The sequence below is a fragment of the Asterias amurensis genome, chromosome 5 (assembly GCF_032118995.1).
Source record: "Asterias amurensis chromosome 5, ASM3211899v1".
Classification (NCBI taxonomy): domain Eukaryota; kingdom Metazoa; phylum Echinodermata; class Asteroidea; order Forcipulatida; family Asteriidae; genus Asterias; species Asterias amurensis.
The window spans coordinates 11,675,674-11,692,960 of NC_092652.1; the positions used below are offsets into that span (position 1 = coordinate 11,675,674).

Below are 17,287 nucleotides of genomic sequence, written 5' to 3' on the forward strand. Positions count from 1 at the left end.
AGATCAATCTTAACTCTTTGTGAAATCAGCCCCTGGTTCAGTAACAATTTGGAGCTGCAAGCCGGGCGTTCTTGTGAATACCCCCCCCCCACCCCTCAAAAATGGAAAAGAATTAGAGCCATATATCATGAGTTTTTCATATCTTTTAGCTTCGAACAGGATAGAGAACGGGGCAGAATGCCACGTCTAGTGCATTGTTTGTCACTGGCTGTCTGCTTTTATTTGTACAGCACCACTGCCAGAAACACCAGGGCAAACCCCTTCTCTTGGCGAAGTGTAACTGAATTCTTTTATATGCATTACACAACACAAAAGAACTTTTACAATAACTTTTTCTTGCTTAAAGGAACACGTTGCCTTGGATCAGTCGAGTTGGTCTTTGAAAAGCGTATGTGAATGTTGTTATAAAATGCACATGGGTAGAAAGATGTTGTAAAAGTAGAAAACAATGATCCACACAAACATGCCTTGGAAAATTGAACGGTTTTCCTTTGACCTCATCGACTAACTTGGTCAGCCATTTATGGAAGTCAGTTTGTTGACTCCCATAAATGGCGAGACAGAGCATGAGAAAGCTTTGTACCTGGGGTAACTAAAAAAAATTCCCTGAAATTTAAAAACCTTCAGAGATCACTGACATCAATCAAAAACATAACAACTATCAAAACGCATATTTTGTTTTCAAAGAAAAAATCTTTATTTCTGAATACCCAGAATCCACATTTGATTCTGTTTTTTTTTATCATTTAAAATTTCTTAGTACAAATTACAGCATTTAAACCTGCATTATAAATACATAAATTTTTCACTTCAGGAAACGTCGGTCGCTTCTGAAATGATCATAAATACAAAAAGAGCATACATCAGAAGAAGTGAAGGGAAAATATTGAAAATCTTGAATAAATTATGAACTTGAATTCCTTCCATTTTAAAGCACCTTTTCATTTGTTTGATTTTCAAAATACCCCCTTTTTCCTTACACAAGCATTTTCTTCTTCGTTATTTGCCAATTTATTTTTAAAAAGCCTGACAAGAAATAACTGTCCACTATTAATCCTAACTTTGTACAATATTTTGGGGGAATAACTTTCCTCCCAAAATGGCACATCCGTTAACCCTCACTGAGATAAAAAGATTATTTTTCTCAAGAATGTTTGCTACAAATAGGATCACAATAAGCACAAGTACATGTATTAGAATAGCAGAAAAGTCCATTGGTACCCGGAAAAATACTGCATGCAACAATAAGTAGTTTCAACTGGTGTTCAGCTTTTTTATAATAAGCACAAACATCCAATCACCAATAAATCTTTTGTACAAATTCACATTTCAGCACCCCCCCCCCCCCAAAAAAAAAAAAAAAAAAACACTTGAACAATCTTATTGGTATGTGGAAACCTTGGCGGAAATCGATAACCGTTTTTTCCCCTTGCGTTATATACATTTATAGTTTGGAAATATTTCAACACTCGCTATAAGTGAAATGGCAAGAATTTCTATCCAGTCTTAAGACAACCTGATGTAACAATGAAACCAGCCAAAGTAAATGAAACCACCCAAAGTATTTTACCATGCAGCAAGAATTAACCACGTCTCAAAACTACGTCCAAAACTCCCAACTACTTTGACGTAAGCCCTGGTCAAGTTTGACAAAAATGCAACAACAATTTTATAAATGCAGTGGTTTGTATTTGGATAGCCATGTGGAGCTTGCCCCTACTAAATGCATAAAAATGCACTTAAAATAGTCTGGCGACATTAGCTGACATAGGTGCCATGGAAACTGCTAAAATACCCCAACTCCCCCCCCCCCCAAAAAAAAGGGCCCTTAAAAAAATAATGCCTTGCTTAAAATCTAACAAAATTTAATTGTATATTAAATCACTTGGCTGCTCAAATTGCAAAACAAAATCGCAGCAACATTTGACCACCTGGTGCATTTTTGTTACATTTAGCATGGTTAGGTTTCTTAGATACACATGTAGTTTCTTTTTCAATAACTAAAAAAAACCCATATATTCTCTTGGAAGGGGGATGTGACCAGACATCAGCCCTCAACTAACAAGTTTATGGCTGTGAAACTCACAGCCGACGAATGGTTAAATTCGCAAAAAACCACCAGTTGCATTTTGTTTAACTGGAAAGCTAGAACGTCTATCGTATGCTTCATCAATATTACACTACTTTATAACTCTACGGTTATAAAATTGCATGTTTTGTGTCGTCGAGTATTTACATATTCACAGTTTCGGTTTAATAGACACATGACTATCAATGCTCACTGTACTATTGCAGACTATTAACATTAATAATAATAAATACAATTGACTATTATTATCTGTTACACAATATCATGTACACTGTTCTTTTCTAGCATTCCAAAAAAATTACTTCTAAACTACATGCAGAAGTTTACTGGACAGTTTTGAATACATTTTAATTCATTCTTTTTTGATGACCTCAGTGGCCCATTGAAAACAATAATTTTGGAAACAATGAATAATTATCTCTTGCACATTGTGGATGTTCACAAACACCAAACAGCGCCCTCAATGTTGCCAAACGATGTCAGGCCATCATGGCAAAAGCTACAATCACCATTTCTGTGCTTAGTAATGTTACGAAGTGTTACGAAGTCGCAAATCCAAATGAACAACTTAACAACTGTTACATCACTCCTAATCACAAACACGTTACATCCCCCAATATTTCCTATGTACAATACTGTACAGTAGTCTTTCTCCGTAATTACAATAATTATTTCATTACTTTGAAACAACACTTTATGGATATATAAATATTTGATTTAAAATTGTTTGTACAAATCGGAACGGAAGAAAAACCAAGTACCATTGAAAACACACTAGGTCTTGTGGCTTATTAGCACGAATGTAGAGCAAACCACTGAACTTCATGAACTGTATAATGGTACAATGGAAGATTTATTAAATAAAAGTGTTTGCGGTGGGGAAACATATAAAGGAACACCAAGAAATCATTGTAAACATTTTGCTACAACTTCACCCGCTCTAAGAATAATCCTTTTTGCTTCAAGAAACTGGACACTATTGGTAATTATCAAAGACTATATAGTCTTCACAGTTGGTGTATCTCAACATATGCATAAAATAACAAACCTGTGAAAATTTGAGCTCAATCCGTCGTCGAAGTTGCGAGATATTAATGAAAGAAAAAACCACCCTTGTCGCACCATGGTCACACAAAGTTGTGTGCTTTCAAATGCTCGATTTCGAGACCTCAAATTTTAAATCTGAGGTCACGAAATAAAATTCGTGGAAAATTACTTCTCTCTCGAAACCTATGTTACTTCAGAGGGAGCTTTTTCTCTTAATGTTTTATCCTACCAACCTCTCCCCAATATTCGTAATAATAATTATTTGGAATTTTGAGTAATTAGCAATAATGTACACTGCCTTTTAAAGTTGCATCGCCTGATTTTTCATCAAAAGATCAACACATTTCAATTTTTTTTTCACTGAATACATTTTGACAGATGATGAATTGTCTAGATGAAAATTCACAAAATACTATTGCATGTGCCAATGCACAAAACCACCAAACACTGAGAAATTTTACATGATTTGGGGTTGAACAAAGAAAAATTGACTACAGCAAGATCTTTTTTTTTAAAGTCGGAATCTCACATGAAAGTTGTATAACTTCCTTGACTGAAGGATTAGATGTCTAATTTTTAAATCAATTTTCTGCATAGACTTGGCAAAAAATCGTGTGATGCATCTTTAACAAGATTATATGCTAAGCAAATTGGAGCAGAGGACCAGCCCAAAACATGATCATAACAATATATTCTTAACTGGTAACCTGTTAAAAGTATACATATAGCAAGACCTTAGCAGAGAATAAAATAGCCTCCTGCTCCATAAACAAAATATTGCAATAAATGACGCCGTAAAGTGTTAATAAGAAATGTGTACAGCCGACCAGATTTTAGTCACAATCTGACCTGAATACACTTTTCAGTTAGGCATCTACACTTTTTCCTATCTGTTAAGAACTAAAAGTGTTTTCCCATCTACACGCCAATTTACGGTAAGTTGGAAATTATTGTTCTGAAAATTAACTAATTATCAACCATGTAACAATGCACAGTCAAATAAATGAAAATACAAAGCAAATTTTGACGTCACATAAATGTCGCTTTTTTCGCAGCAAATTTTTTACAGGAGTTAAACTCAGTTCAACTGTTGCGAATTGTGTCGTCAAAACTCTTATTGCATTCACAGGAAAAATAAACCAGGCTCTAGTATATATTGAAAAATAGGGATAGTTTAAAAATAATGCATGTTACAATCACATTGCATGATCACAACTGTACATTTTGTTCTTTCAATTGGCTTTACTTGTTTTCCAATTAATGAATATTTAATCCATAAAATGAATATTCAAAGCAGTAAGTATTTGGAACGGAAAACAGCTCCAGGCTTGATGTGAATACAAAAACTGGTAGAAAAATCATTAGAAATCGACACTGATCTAACAAAACTAAAATTAGAAAAAGTTACTTCAGTGGTTGAAAAAAAATGTCCACAGAGGAGAGGGCATCAAAATGACTGCTTTGAGCAGGGGGGGGGGGAGGGAGGCACTGAGATGAAGTAGATAAACAAATATCCATTATTTATGGTACATGTACTCCAGATGCTTAATTACTCAATGCATAATTAATATTTTAAAAGCGAACTATCTTTGCTGTGAACACAAATATGTTTAAGTGGGACTCCAAGGTCAATGTGTGATCCTCTTATTTTTCACTGAAACCTCACATTAAAATGGTGAAAAATACCCTCCAATCAAGTGCAATTTTTTTCCCAAAACATTTGATGGCGTCACATTTCAATATTAATTATAGAATTTTCAGTTCATTCATGAATTCTGATGATATTCAATCAAATCGCCATTGGAGCTTCATGTATGACCGTTGCAGAAACATCTTTGGAAGGTACAGACCAAGTTGTTTTTGCTGTTCGATGAGGATATGTTTCCAATTTCGCTCTTAAGGAGTATTAACTAAATCGTATTTTTACACCATTTAACGTAAGGTAGAGTCTTTTTCCCCACTTTTGAGAGGACTCAACCTTTTGGAAAATGAGTGCATCACAAAACTCAACTTGACTTGGGGGTCCCTCTTCAACACACAACAAATGCAGTTTTGAGGTTTTAGAGAAGGTCAAACTGTTTAACATTGCACACTTATTTTGGAGGCGGGAAATTTACAGTTTTACCTTTAAGTAAGCGCTAATCCTCTATTCAGATTTGCAGAATCGAGTGGTGATAAAAACCTATATTGCACGGCTAATATCACTACCTGCTTCCAAGCATCAAGTTTGCTGAAGATAAATACGTTATCACACGCGTGCTTGTGGAAATACGGAAAATATAGCGTGACTGTGTCCCATATCCAACTCGGCCTTGTTAGATATGGGACGCAGAAGCGCTATATTTTTTTCGTATCCCACTCGCGCTTGTGTGATAACTTATAATATAGCAATACAAAAAAAAGAAGGCTTTTAGCACGATGCGCTCTGTCAGTGCATGCCATTATCATTATTAATAATAATAATACAAATTGTTTGCTAACGCATGTTCGATAGCATGTAATTTTTAACCTTTGTACAACTAAGCTTTTAACGTTGATGTTTTTTGTACGATCTTGGCAAAATTTAAAGTTGTATCATCACGATATTGCTTAGTGAATGCAGAAGTCACTGCTTACAAATATGGCATGGGCCCCAAACTTCCCTGTGCTGCTAAGCACAATAGAGAGCAGGAATACAGTCACGTACAGTGTGCATACACTACATGGCCATTTGACCCGATGCTGCTAAGCAACATTGTTCTGTGCTCAGCAGACCTCATTTCATGCAGCTGCTTAAGCAGAAATGACAGCTCCAAAAATTCTCGCTTATCAATAATGAGCAGGATACCAGTCACAAATGATACATCTGACATGGTATTTTGACTGTTATCCTTATTCTGGTTAGCATAATTTTGTTTTGCATATAAGCTAACTTTTGTGCTTAAGCAGCTTTATGAAATTGGGCCAACCTCTATGAAAAAAGTAGCTTACCAGTTTTCAATGGAAAATATCTGCTTTACCATTAGGTATTTGGATTTGATTGGCCTTCATACCGTAGTCACCCTTGATGATAAAGTAGGGCTAATCAAATCACTATCTTCACTACTGCATCCGATCTCCTCCTGGGGGCCATCTTGTCGCTGCTTGTAGCGTCCGTACCGCTGAGCGTATTCCCTGGACTCCTGAAAGCTGTAGGAGTGGTGGGTCTGGAATCGCCGCTGAGCCATGTCCGGACTCTGAGGCTCGCTCTGACTTCGCTTACTCGGGCTGTAGTTGAAGGGCGACACCAAGACGGGGATGGCGGTGGTGGGCGAGCTGTCGCTACGATTTATCCCGAATGGCTTCTTAGGAAGTCGGAGGCGTTGCGGCCGTGGAGGAGACTGACTTCCTGATGTGTACATCGGAGAGGCGTCTGAGACGCTCTTGCTACGGCCGTTCTTCGTCTCCCCCATGACAGGTGCAGAGTGTGTACTCTCCGAGTCACCTTCGTTCTCGGCACTGTCCATTCGGATGAAGGAGTTCAATCGATTCTCCAGTCGGAATTGTTTGAATTCTGGTGAAGGGCTGTCGTCCGTGCGGTTTCCATTCTCTATCTGATAAGCACCTTTGCAGGGGCTGTCGGGACTCGTCAAATCACTTGGGACTTCGGAGCCACTCTCAAACAGATACTCATCAGGGAGTTCCTCTTTGAAAATATCAGTCTCACTGTCCCACTCAACGAACTCATCCGGCATTACCTCATTGTCAATGTTATCATCGCTGTTCCAAGGTCCTAAATGGTCCAGTCTTTGATCAAGTGTAATCCCTTCATGATCCGTTTCTGGACTTGTCAAGTCCGACTCCGGGCTCAGAATCTGGTTAGGATCTTCACCGTTCCCCTTCCCTTGGGCCTTCCTCTTCTTGTCGCTTTTTGATTTCTGTTTTGAGTCATCAGCCTCCGTTTTCTTCCCTTTTATTTTCAACTTCAGGAAAGAAAACTTCTTCTTGTCCGCCTTTTTGTCCGCCGTCTCCTTGCCCTGTTTACTAGCGGCGTTTTGTTTCTCAACCTGACTGGATTGTTTCTGATTCTGAAGGTGTTTGGAAGCAGAGGAACTTGTTGACGTCGTCACACTGTTTGAGGATTTCACACTTCTTGACGACCCAGTGTGACTGGTTTGACTTTGTAAACTATGAGTGGAGCTGTTCTGCCTTGAAATAGAGCTGATACTACGTGTGGATGCCCTTGTCGATTCATCTCTCTTGACCCAAACACCATCTTGGCTTGAGGCTGAAACTGGCGAGGTAACATTTCCTCCATAATTTTTTACAGGGATGTCAAATTCTTTGCAGAGGTCTCTCGGCTTCTCCAAGGACTTTGGGGAATTTCTTCCTTGCTCTTCCCTTGAATTAGCCCTTGCCACTTTTGGACTTTGCGATCGACTTTTACTCGTCAGTGGGCTTTGTGATCTAGCATTTCCTGTAGAGGGACTACTGGATCGCCCTTTAGAACCTCCCCAATTTTTCGGAGCTGTCACACTGCTATTCCACGAAGGGGCTGATTGCGTTTCTTTTCTAGACCTCTGAACCGAAGCCGGAGACTTGGGGGCTGTCTTTGTGGGATTAGTTCTTATGGAAGTCCTTTCTGTTACCACTGTTTTTACAGCAGGCTTCACAGCACTGAGGGGCGTTTTTCGTGAAGTTGGTGGTGTTTTACTAACACTGCAAGATGGCTTCGTCTTGGTGGTACCTGCCGGTTTCTGCCCTTTGTCAGAGACGCTTTGTTCACTGTCGACCGATATCCTTCTCCACCCACCACCGGCTGATGAAGGAGAAGTGGTCTCTTCAGCGTCCTTATCCTCATCCTTGACACATTCCTCTTCAGCAAGCTCGTCTGGACTGAACACGTCTTCGTTTTCTTCCATGATCTCTTCCTTTTCAGCTATTTCTCGAAAAGCTTTCTCAGCCTCACAGTCACTCCCCACGTTGTTCTCTGGAGTATGCTCTGGCAGCGAGGCACTCTCCTTAGTGAATGTTGACTGTTTCACCAGCAATGGTCTTGGTGAATCTATGCTCAGAAAGAACTCGTTCGAATCAGCATTTGCCTTTACAAGAGTTGCCTTCTTCTCTCCTGAGATCAATGAACCACCAACTTTCTTATCGCCTGGGGCTGCAGAACCGTTAGATTTAGTGTTTCCCGGTCCTTGAGAACTGTTCACTTTCTTATCTCCCTGGCCTGGATTACCATTGGTTTTCTTTTCAGCTGGGCCTGGAGAACTACTGGCTTTTCGCACGGGGGCCTTCCCTGGTGTTCTGTTTCTTGGCGAAACACTTCTCGCTGGGATACCCGAAATGCTGTTTCTTGGGGAGAGGCTCCTAGTAGATGTATCTGAAATGCTAGACCTTGGGGAAGTAGTTTTTGCACCACTTCCTGAAACGCTATTGCGGGGTGAGACACTCCTTGATCCAGGCCCGGATAAGCTGCTCCTTGGGGAGGAATTTTTCTGTGGAACTCCAGTGACACTATTTCTCGGGGATAAACTTCGGTTTGAAAGACCAGTTTTGGGTGCGGGTGATGTCGTCCCGGACCCTCGGCCTGCTGCAGTTTTCGTCAATCCTGTCAATGGTTTCCTGGTGCTGGCTGTGGTATGAGGACTAGGAGAGGTGGTCCGTGATGACAGAGGACTCCGTGCTGGACTCAGTGAGGTGCTCTTGGCTGCCGGTCCTGTGCGGGAGGTAACACTGCTGACAGACCCCCGTGGAGATCGACTGGCCGGTGAAGATGGGGAAGTGTTTCTGGAAGAACTGGGTGAGCTTTTAGAAGACAGATTTGATTTTGCTGTAGGAACTGACCGATTCGGATCACGGCACGGCTGGGTAACTTTACTTCCTGCCTGTGGCTTGGAAGATGCTTGTTTATTTGCAAGACTCTTGGTGGCTGTTGCTGTTGCTGTTAACTGTATTGGCTTCCGTGGTGGTGTGATACTCCTAGAAGTTACCAAGTTCTTTTTCTTTGTGAAAGTGTCTGTGTTTATAGGTAATGGTTTGGTGGTGGTCACTCCTTGAGAGTTAGCTTCACATCTGGTTGGGGTGGCAGCTCTGACTGGGGTGGTGCTTCTAGTTGGTGTGTTTGTACCTTTAGGCGTCAATCTATTTGGAGTAGTACTTCTCACACTTGCTGTGGTGGTCTTGGTTGCATTCACCTTGGGACCCTTCTGTACACCAACCTTTGGTTGTGTCTTGCATGGCTGGACACTTTTTGGCACTGTCACTGAACGAGATGCATTTGATATCGGACTTTTGTATGTCTTCTTTCTTCCTCTGACACCTTTGTCTTCCGTCTCCTGCTGTGAGTTCCCCGCTCCTTCACCTGGTTTAGTTATCCTTGGGCCACGACGTGGTTTGACCTCTTCCGGCATTTGCTCTGTTACTTCAGAAAATTCAGAGCTGGCATCTTCAGATGGTGACAGGGGAGACAATTGTGTCTCCTCTACCTCCTCATTAACTGCAATATCAGAGCCTGAGTCTCCCGTTTCTGTTTGTGGTTTTTTGCCGACTCTGGAGCGTTGTTTTCGGTTGGATTTCTTTCCCTGACCGCGTGGCATTGCCGAGCTGATGCACTCGTCAAGAAGTGCCTGCTCACTAGCACTCGTCTCCCCGTCCAGAGATTCCACACTCAGCGAGCTTAAGGAGCTGTTCCGAGAGAAACACAGGGGAGTGTCCTCGACGGCAAAGACACTCGTGTGAGACGGATCCTGATTTGGCGACTCGTCTTCGAGCTGTTCTTCATCCTGATCTTCATCACTCAGTGAGCTGAGACTTGAGTTTCTGGAGAAGCAAACTGGGGTGTCCTCGACAGAAAACTTGACAGGGGTATCTGCAGACTGTGAGCGCCCGCTGTCAATGTCCTGGTCATCACTTTGCTTTGATTTTCCTTTCCTTGGTGCTGGTCTACCAAATCTTGAACGAGCCGCTTGGTCATTCAGAGCAGTCTCTTGGGCTTGATCAACCTGGTTGTTTGACATAAATCTAGACTTGATATTTGTTTGATCAGTTTGGAGATCGGCATCTTCCTCACAGCTTAGAGAGCTCAGTGAGTCATTCCTTGAAAAAGACATGGGAGTTCCCTCCATGTTGAATACATGCGGCGAATCATAAGGTGAGCTGGAGTTGCTAACTCTCTGGCCTGAGAGCTGTCCTCTTGGAGATGGTTGCTCCGCATTACTGAATTTGTTTACATTGATGCCTGATTTGTTGTCTGGTCTTTTCCTCAGTTGAGCAATCTTTGAAGAAGGTTGTGGCAGCTTTGAGAGACTCCTAGCTGGTGAAGATTGTGGACGGGCTGCGGGAGTACCTCGATCATCCTGCCGCTGTCTAACCCTTTCTTTTGAATCTGTGTTTTCCTTTAGGTCTTTTTTCGCCTTGAATAAGTCAGCATCATCATCGCAACTGAGAGAGCTTAGTGAATCATTTCTGGAAAAAGACATCGGTGTTCCTTCTACGGCATATTGTTTCGGGGAATCTATTTGAGAGGCTTTGACAATTTCTTTTTGTTCCTTCATATTTGCATGTTCATGCTCCTCTACCTGTGCCGTCACATTCCCGTTTAAGACATCTTCCTGGTTATGTGAGTCCATGGAGAGGCCACTAAGAGATGTCGCGGTGGAAAACTGCTGTGGAGTTCCTTCGGTACAAAATGCTCTCATCGAGTCCGAGGTTCCTCCTAACCCATTCTGCCACTGCTGGACCCGTTCTTGGCTGCTGGAAGCAGTCTGATACTCTGGACCCATTTCAGGTATTGGCGACGGACTCTTGTGTCTTACTCCAGCAGACGGGAGCCTCTTCCGTGGAAGGCCACTGGGCTTGGGGCTCCGCATTTTAGAAAGACCCTTCGCTCCACGATGCTTAGGTAGCTGAGATGATCTTGGTTTGTTCAAACGAGCCTTGGGCATGGCCGAGTTGATGCACTCCTCAAGCATAGAGTCTTCAGCATCATTGATGACTGAACTGGATTCAGATTTCATCTCCTCAGCCTTTCCAACTTGTTTTGTTGTTGTATCTGGAGACGTCTCACTACTTGACAACGGATTATTTACCAGAAGCCTTCCTTCTCCAGTCGTCTGGATGTCAATGTCCTCAATGCTCAGATCACTTAAAGAAGTGGCTGTAGAGAAGTTGATTGGTGTGTCTTCTGTGGCATAGGAGTTGGGGGCTTCCTGGCTGCAAACTTGCTGGCTGAAGCTCACATGCTTTCCATTTTGCTGTGGAGCCTTGATGGACCGCACTGGCACAACATTACGGCTTCTAATCTTACTCGGCTTTAAGGACAACGTGCTCTTTTTGGGTGGCATGGCCGAGTTAATACATTCATCGAGCATACTCTGCTCTCTCTCAGAAATTTCCTCACACTCAACTTCATGATCTCTTCTGACTTCTCTTGAATTTTTTGTATCCGATGAGCCTTGGTTGTTTTCATCGTCATCAATTTGCCGTGAAGCTACAGCCTTCTCATCATCATCAATGGTCAGGCCACTTAGGCTCGTAGCACAAGAAAAGTCAGCGGGCGTACCTTCCGTGGCATACGTCACAAGATTCTCTTCGCACTCTGGAAGCATCCCTACAGTCTCAGGATCACATGAGGAAACCTGAACGGGTGCTTGCTTTCGATTGCGTCTGGGACTTGGAGGCATTGTCTGACTCGGACTGTCAGGTAGGTCGCTGGGGCTGACCACCTCACTCGTACGACGGCTGTCACTGTAGCAGGAGCTGTGGTCATCGCAGATTGACTGGACCTCGAAGCTGCTCAGACTGGATACAGAGCTACAGCGGCTGAATATAAGAGGTGTATCTTGAACCTGGTTGAGGCTCGCCGGTGTCTGCAGACCAGATTCTATTGTGTCACTTGGTGGCATTTCACTCGGAAGAATCTCACTTGGAAGAATCTGAAGTGAATCATCCATGCTCGGAGCTCCGTCATGTTCCTCTTGCACCTTGTCTTTGGATTGGTTTTCAAAGTCTTGCTGTGACTGGCTGAGGTCCTCCTCCTGGCAGTCAAGGAGACGATCAACCTCATTGCTGTCTAATGAGCTCAGTGATGAGCAGCGAGAAAACACAACTGGTGTGTCTTCCACGCAGTACATCTGGGTTTTGTCATCATGGGCTCTGGAGATCGCAGTTTGGGTCGAACTGATTGAGGCTGAGGTTTCCACACTATCACTCCGTAAGAGATCGGTCTGGTCTTGTGAGTTGTTATCTTTAGAGGAGTTATTATCTGTCGGGTTACCGACTGAAATGTCTGACTTGTCGCTGTTGCTGATGAAGATGTTACCAGTTGTATTGGTTGTAAGGGACGTCTGGACAAAATTAATCCCCTCTGCTGTGGCCTCTGGCAAGTCTGTGTTGTAGCGTTGACTGAAGTCTGTCGGTTGATCACTAGAATACTGTTCGTGATCGTCCTCATTAAATCTAGACCTCAGATGTCCTGGCAAGTTATGACGGCTGTAATCTACGGGTGTTTCATCGTTCATGTCGCTGCCGATGTCACGCCCACAAGGGTCATTCATCGGCATCATCTTCCGTTGTATCGTGGGCGGTTCAGAATAGTTGCTCGGGTAACTCCTGTCCGCTTGGGGCGGGGGAACGAAAGCATGGCCCACCGCCATCCCCTCCCTCTGCATGTGTGGGGTATTGCACTCCTGGCAGAGCACCACAGGTTGGGGTTGATTTTCGTGGTTAGACAGATTCTTCTCCTCGCTGTTGCTCTGCTTATTATAATGTCCGCAATCCAATTGTTTCGGTTGATAGTTCTCCTCCCTCTGGCCTCCTGCCCTCGGGGCAGGCGTTAGACTCTCATCAGAGTATTTCAAACTGTAGTTGATAGTGGAGTCCATGTTCGCGCCCGTATCACCATGATTCATGTGGTGGTACATCGCTTTGTGTCGCTGGTGTTGATCTAAGGCATTCAAGGTTCCGTCCATAGAATGGGAGTGATCCATTTGCTGTTTGGGGTAGGGCTGCTTTGCGTGTGCCCCCATGGGGTAAATGTCACTATTGATGCTGTTGATGCTCTCGTTGGAAGCCCTACGTGGTGCGTTGGAGTCATACTCCCGGAATCCAAAGTTGTACGAGTTCGGGTGAGTGCTCGGCTGCTGGCCCTGTTGATGTCCGGCCAGTAAGGGTGCTTCTCTATCACTGCTCTCTTGTGACTGTTGATGTGTGTATTGAGTTGATTGTGGTTGTTGACCTCCTGGTGCATCAATCCCAGCATGCATGGCAACTTCCTGCATCACCTGACGGCAAATACATCAGAGAAACAAAATATTAGGCTTAGTTATGAAATATTATAGAAAAAGGTCATTCCTTTATTGGTGAGCATTCTCAAAATAAAAATTAGACAAGTTGTGTTGCAAGAACTGGACGTAATTAAACAAAACTCGAAAGATATCTTGATTTACAATGAAAGGCCTTGGTCTCCAATAGCTCAAGTTGATGAGGTCCACAAAGTTTACTGCACGAATCTTTGAATATGGGCAACAAATTCACCAGTACCCGGAGCTTGCTGGTCAAAATATTTCCTGGATTCAAATTTTATTTACTGGACCAGAATCAAAAAGAAACTTAATATCTTATCAGTAGTTTAACATACTCTATTTAACTGCTTTTGTTGAACAAGCACTTTAAAACACTGATCCCATTATGTTGGTTATGGCACCGGCTACTTGTTTGATTGTACAAAATGCAGGCTTAAAAAAGTCTGTTTGAACATTTATTGGCAGTATGACAACACTTTGGTAGGGCGGCCTTAAACTTTGGCCCGCAATCCCAAAATAAGTATGTGGAGAACACTGACTACAATACATTGTATGTGTGGTAATCACCATCAAGTTCATGTGCTCAACCCTTCACAGAGTGATGTAAACTTGTTTACCTGAGCAATTCTGCTGCTCCCAGTTTGCCGCTTGTGGTTGCTATCCAAAGATCCTGTGCCTGATGAGTTCTGAGACCCCTCGTCTGTTCGATTTGGTTCGACATCAGAACCGTTTCTACCACTACTGCTCAGCTTCCTTACATCCTGGTCTCTGGGATGAGCAGGCTGGCTAGGCCCTCCTCCTTCCCTAGAGTTGGCCTGTCGTGGAGTGGGGGAGTGGGAGCGTTCCCGGTGCTGATTCAGTATAAGTTCATGGGTTGGGGACTGCTGAGGGTTCCATATTGCGATGCGCTGCGGCACTGGGGAATAATCAGCAGAGTTCTGAGGGGAACGGTGTTGATTCCGGACGGGTATCCGACGCTGCAAGGCGTGACGGTCCTTCTCCATACTTGAGTAGGTCTCCCTGAGATTCTTATCGATTTCTGCCTCCAGGGCACGCTGTTTGCGGACATGAAGGGTCGGAGGTCCCTCTTTATGGTTCTCGCTCGTGTTAAGTAAGTCGGGGCGGGCCGACATAAGGTTCCGCAGGGCTGCCGAACTTCCCATTGCGATCATTTTATGTTTGGAGTGTACCAGGTTCTTGAGCATGCTCACCGCACCGAGTTCCCAGAGTAAATCCTGGTCATATTTGTTCCTGGCGGACAGGTTCCACAACGTCCCGCAGGCGTTGCTGACAATCGTCAGACTGGAGGATTTCAAATGGCGCAACAGCACCTGCAAGCAATTATGATCGCGCAACACCTGTCTGTACACTTCGTTCGTCGCTATGTGGCTGGAAATATTGCGAAGGATCCCGCCGCCGTTTTCCACTACTGCCCAAGTTCTCGATGGACTCTTGTACGTCAGAGTGGCAACCAGAAACTCCAAGGCACCTTCCACGGCACAGATGTCAGCTTTGTTCTCCGTGAAATGCGCAGACAGATTCCACAGAGCACTCAACACACTCTTGAGAGTTGATTCCTTCTTGACCTCCAACGCGCATTTCATAAGGCCTCCTACGGTGCTGACTTCGCGGAGGATTTTTTTGCTGGCAAGATCGGCTCTCCAGGAGAGATTCCGGAGTACGCTGGCCGCAACTTGTCGGAGGTCCTCGTTTTCGGAGGCAAGCTGGGCCACGAGGGATCGCATGCATCCCTTCATGGAGCAGAGGAGAGCTTTATTGGCTGCGTCTCCAAATGTTAAGTTTGTGAGGGCCATCCCGGCGTAGCGGCGGACTGTGATTGCATACTGGTCTGTTGTATTGCCGTTGGATTCATAGTCCACTTGTAGAAGATCAGCTATGGCATGCAAACCACCTAAAGGAACAGAAAACATAAATTGATGAGATAACTTTACAAATCCTAAATATGGCAGGGTCGTGGTCAATAAAGGGCCAGGCTGAGCTGATCGCAAGGCCACGACCCTGCAAGGTTTCAAACAAGAAGTTGGAAACAGAATCAAAGGTGAGAAGAGGAAGAAATTTGTTTTTGCCACTTGCTTTTTCTGTGTGCTCTCTGTCCCCCTCTCTCTCTATTAATGTATTTCCACTATGACAGATTTTTTTTCACTCTATACACCTGTTTATGTGTGTTGTGTTGTCATTTAACAGTTGATATTTTCAATATAACCTATTTATTGATTGAACGGCGCTTACCTAGTTGACATATTGCACTTCGATGTTCCTCATCGAATGAGAGTTTCATAAGAGCCGCCATTGCTGGTCCTGGATTTGTGTCAATTGCACAATCTAAAGAGACAAAAAGATCCAAAGAATTTGATTACAAATGTATATCATTGTTTGAGGGATTTAATTATACAAAAAAATATACCACAGGGAATCTGACTGGGTAAATTTAAAAGATATGAGAAAAAGACAAATTGACCTGAGCGGGATTTGAACCAAAGACCTTCGGATTAATGTGCTTGCGCTCTACTAACTGAGCTATCAAGCCCTATGTTGGAGATCTCCCTATTTTCTAAATATCTAAATTTAGAAGTGCCAGTCAGAAGTTATTCATTAAAAACTGCCGTATAGCCAGGGATCACACCAAAATGTACGATTCACCTTAGGGGAATGCTCAATTTACAAGATCGGGATTTGAACCAACAAAATCTAGATTATCGTGCCGGCGCTCTACCAACTGAGATATCTAGCCTCATAAAATGGCGGTCTCCCTATTTTCTTAAATAGAATGAAAACAACATTTTGAACTCATTTTTGTAAGCAGTCCTTCAATACTTTAATCACCAATAGTTTTAGAAGTGACTGGAGCATCTCAGCTTATGCTCGATTTACCTTTTGACCCATCCTCAGCCTCGGTCTCTCTGAGTGAGTCACAGTACGCTCGGATCTGCTCAAGGAGACGCAAGACTCTGGCCTCCTGCTTTCGACATCTCTCCTCGGGATGGGAGTGGACGATGTTGTGGAGGGACGCAGCGGCTCTGGCTCGGGCCTCTTTACTTCCTCGTGTGTCCCCAAGGAGAGAGTCCTTATCCGGTCCGTGGAGCAGTTGGATCAGGAGAGGTAGGCAACCTAGAGGTTGGAAGTCCAAATAATAATGGTATTGATTAGAAATGACTGATCACTTTCTAAGAGGTTAACTGACAACAAATTCAAAATGAAAAAGGGGAAATGTAATCTTACAAACAGAGGTAGACTTGCAGAGAAATCTATTTTGAAATGCCGCTTTACTAAGTCAGATGTTGTCTATGGTTTCCCAACTAATGTTTATTTCAACCTCGGAACAATTTCAGATTGAGTTGTTTATCCCCATCGACGCTTAATTAACGCACCTAGACATTCCACCAACTGAAAAAAAATTGCTTTATAAAATGAGTTGCTGTCAAAATTCACTAATTATTATTATTTATTTGACCAATACAAAACATACCAATGACTCAGACATAAGGATATTAAATGTACATCAAGTAACTTATTTGCTTATTTCTGTTGAGCAAATAACTTTTAAATACTAAGCAGATGGCTTTCTGCTTAAAATCAGCCGTATGAATTGAAAGTGACTAGTGAGCTTACCAGATTGCCTCATGGCTATGCAGCTATCCTGAGAGCTAGACATGGCGAGCAATGTACGTGACATGTCATCCTTGTCGTGTGTACCCAGCATAGAGAGTAGAGAATACACCATCTCAACCTAACAGGAAAGAACAAACAATATCATCCATTATCAAAGTCAAAACACTAACACCGTTTCACAAACTAGGGCTTAACTAGGCCTTGGGGCTTAGGCTATGGCTTAGGCTGCGCTAGTTACATAGAAATTGTGCACTTT

At 43.0% G+C, this 17,287-nt stretch overlaps 1 protein-coding gene across 3 annotated transcripts in view; it reads right to left on the reverse strand.

Annotated features, from left to right (window-relative positions):
* Window positions 1-723: 723 nt before the first annotated feature.
* Window positions 724-17,287, reverse strand: part of LOC139937456 (adenomatous polyposis coli protein-like) — a 98,309-nt gene continuing 81,745 nt past the window's right edge. For all 3 annotated transcript variants that reach the window (XM_071932601.1, XM_071932599.1, XM_071932602.1), the window contains 5 exons: window positions 17,032-17,149; window positions 16,294-16,530; window positions 15,652-15,744; window positions 14,019-15,313; window positions 724-13,380 (listed from right to left, as the gene is read on the reverse strand). In XM_071932601.1, the coding sequence (XP_071788702.1) occupies window positions 6,163-13,380; window positions 14,019-15,313; window positions 15,652-15,744; window positions 16,294-16,530; window positions 17,032-17,149 (8,961 nt within the window). In that variant the 3' untranslated portion in view covers window positions 724-6,162. The remainder of the gene's footprint in view (window positions 13,381-14,018; window positions 15,314-15,651; window positions 15,745-16,293; window positions 16,531-17,031; window positions 17,150-17,287) is intronic.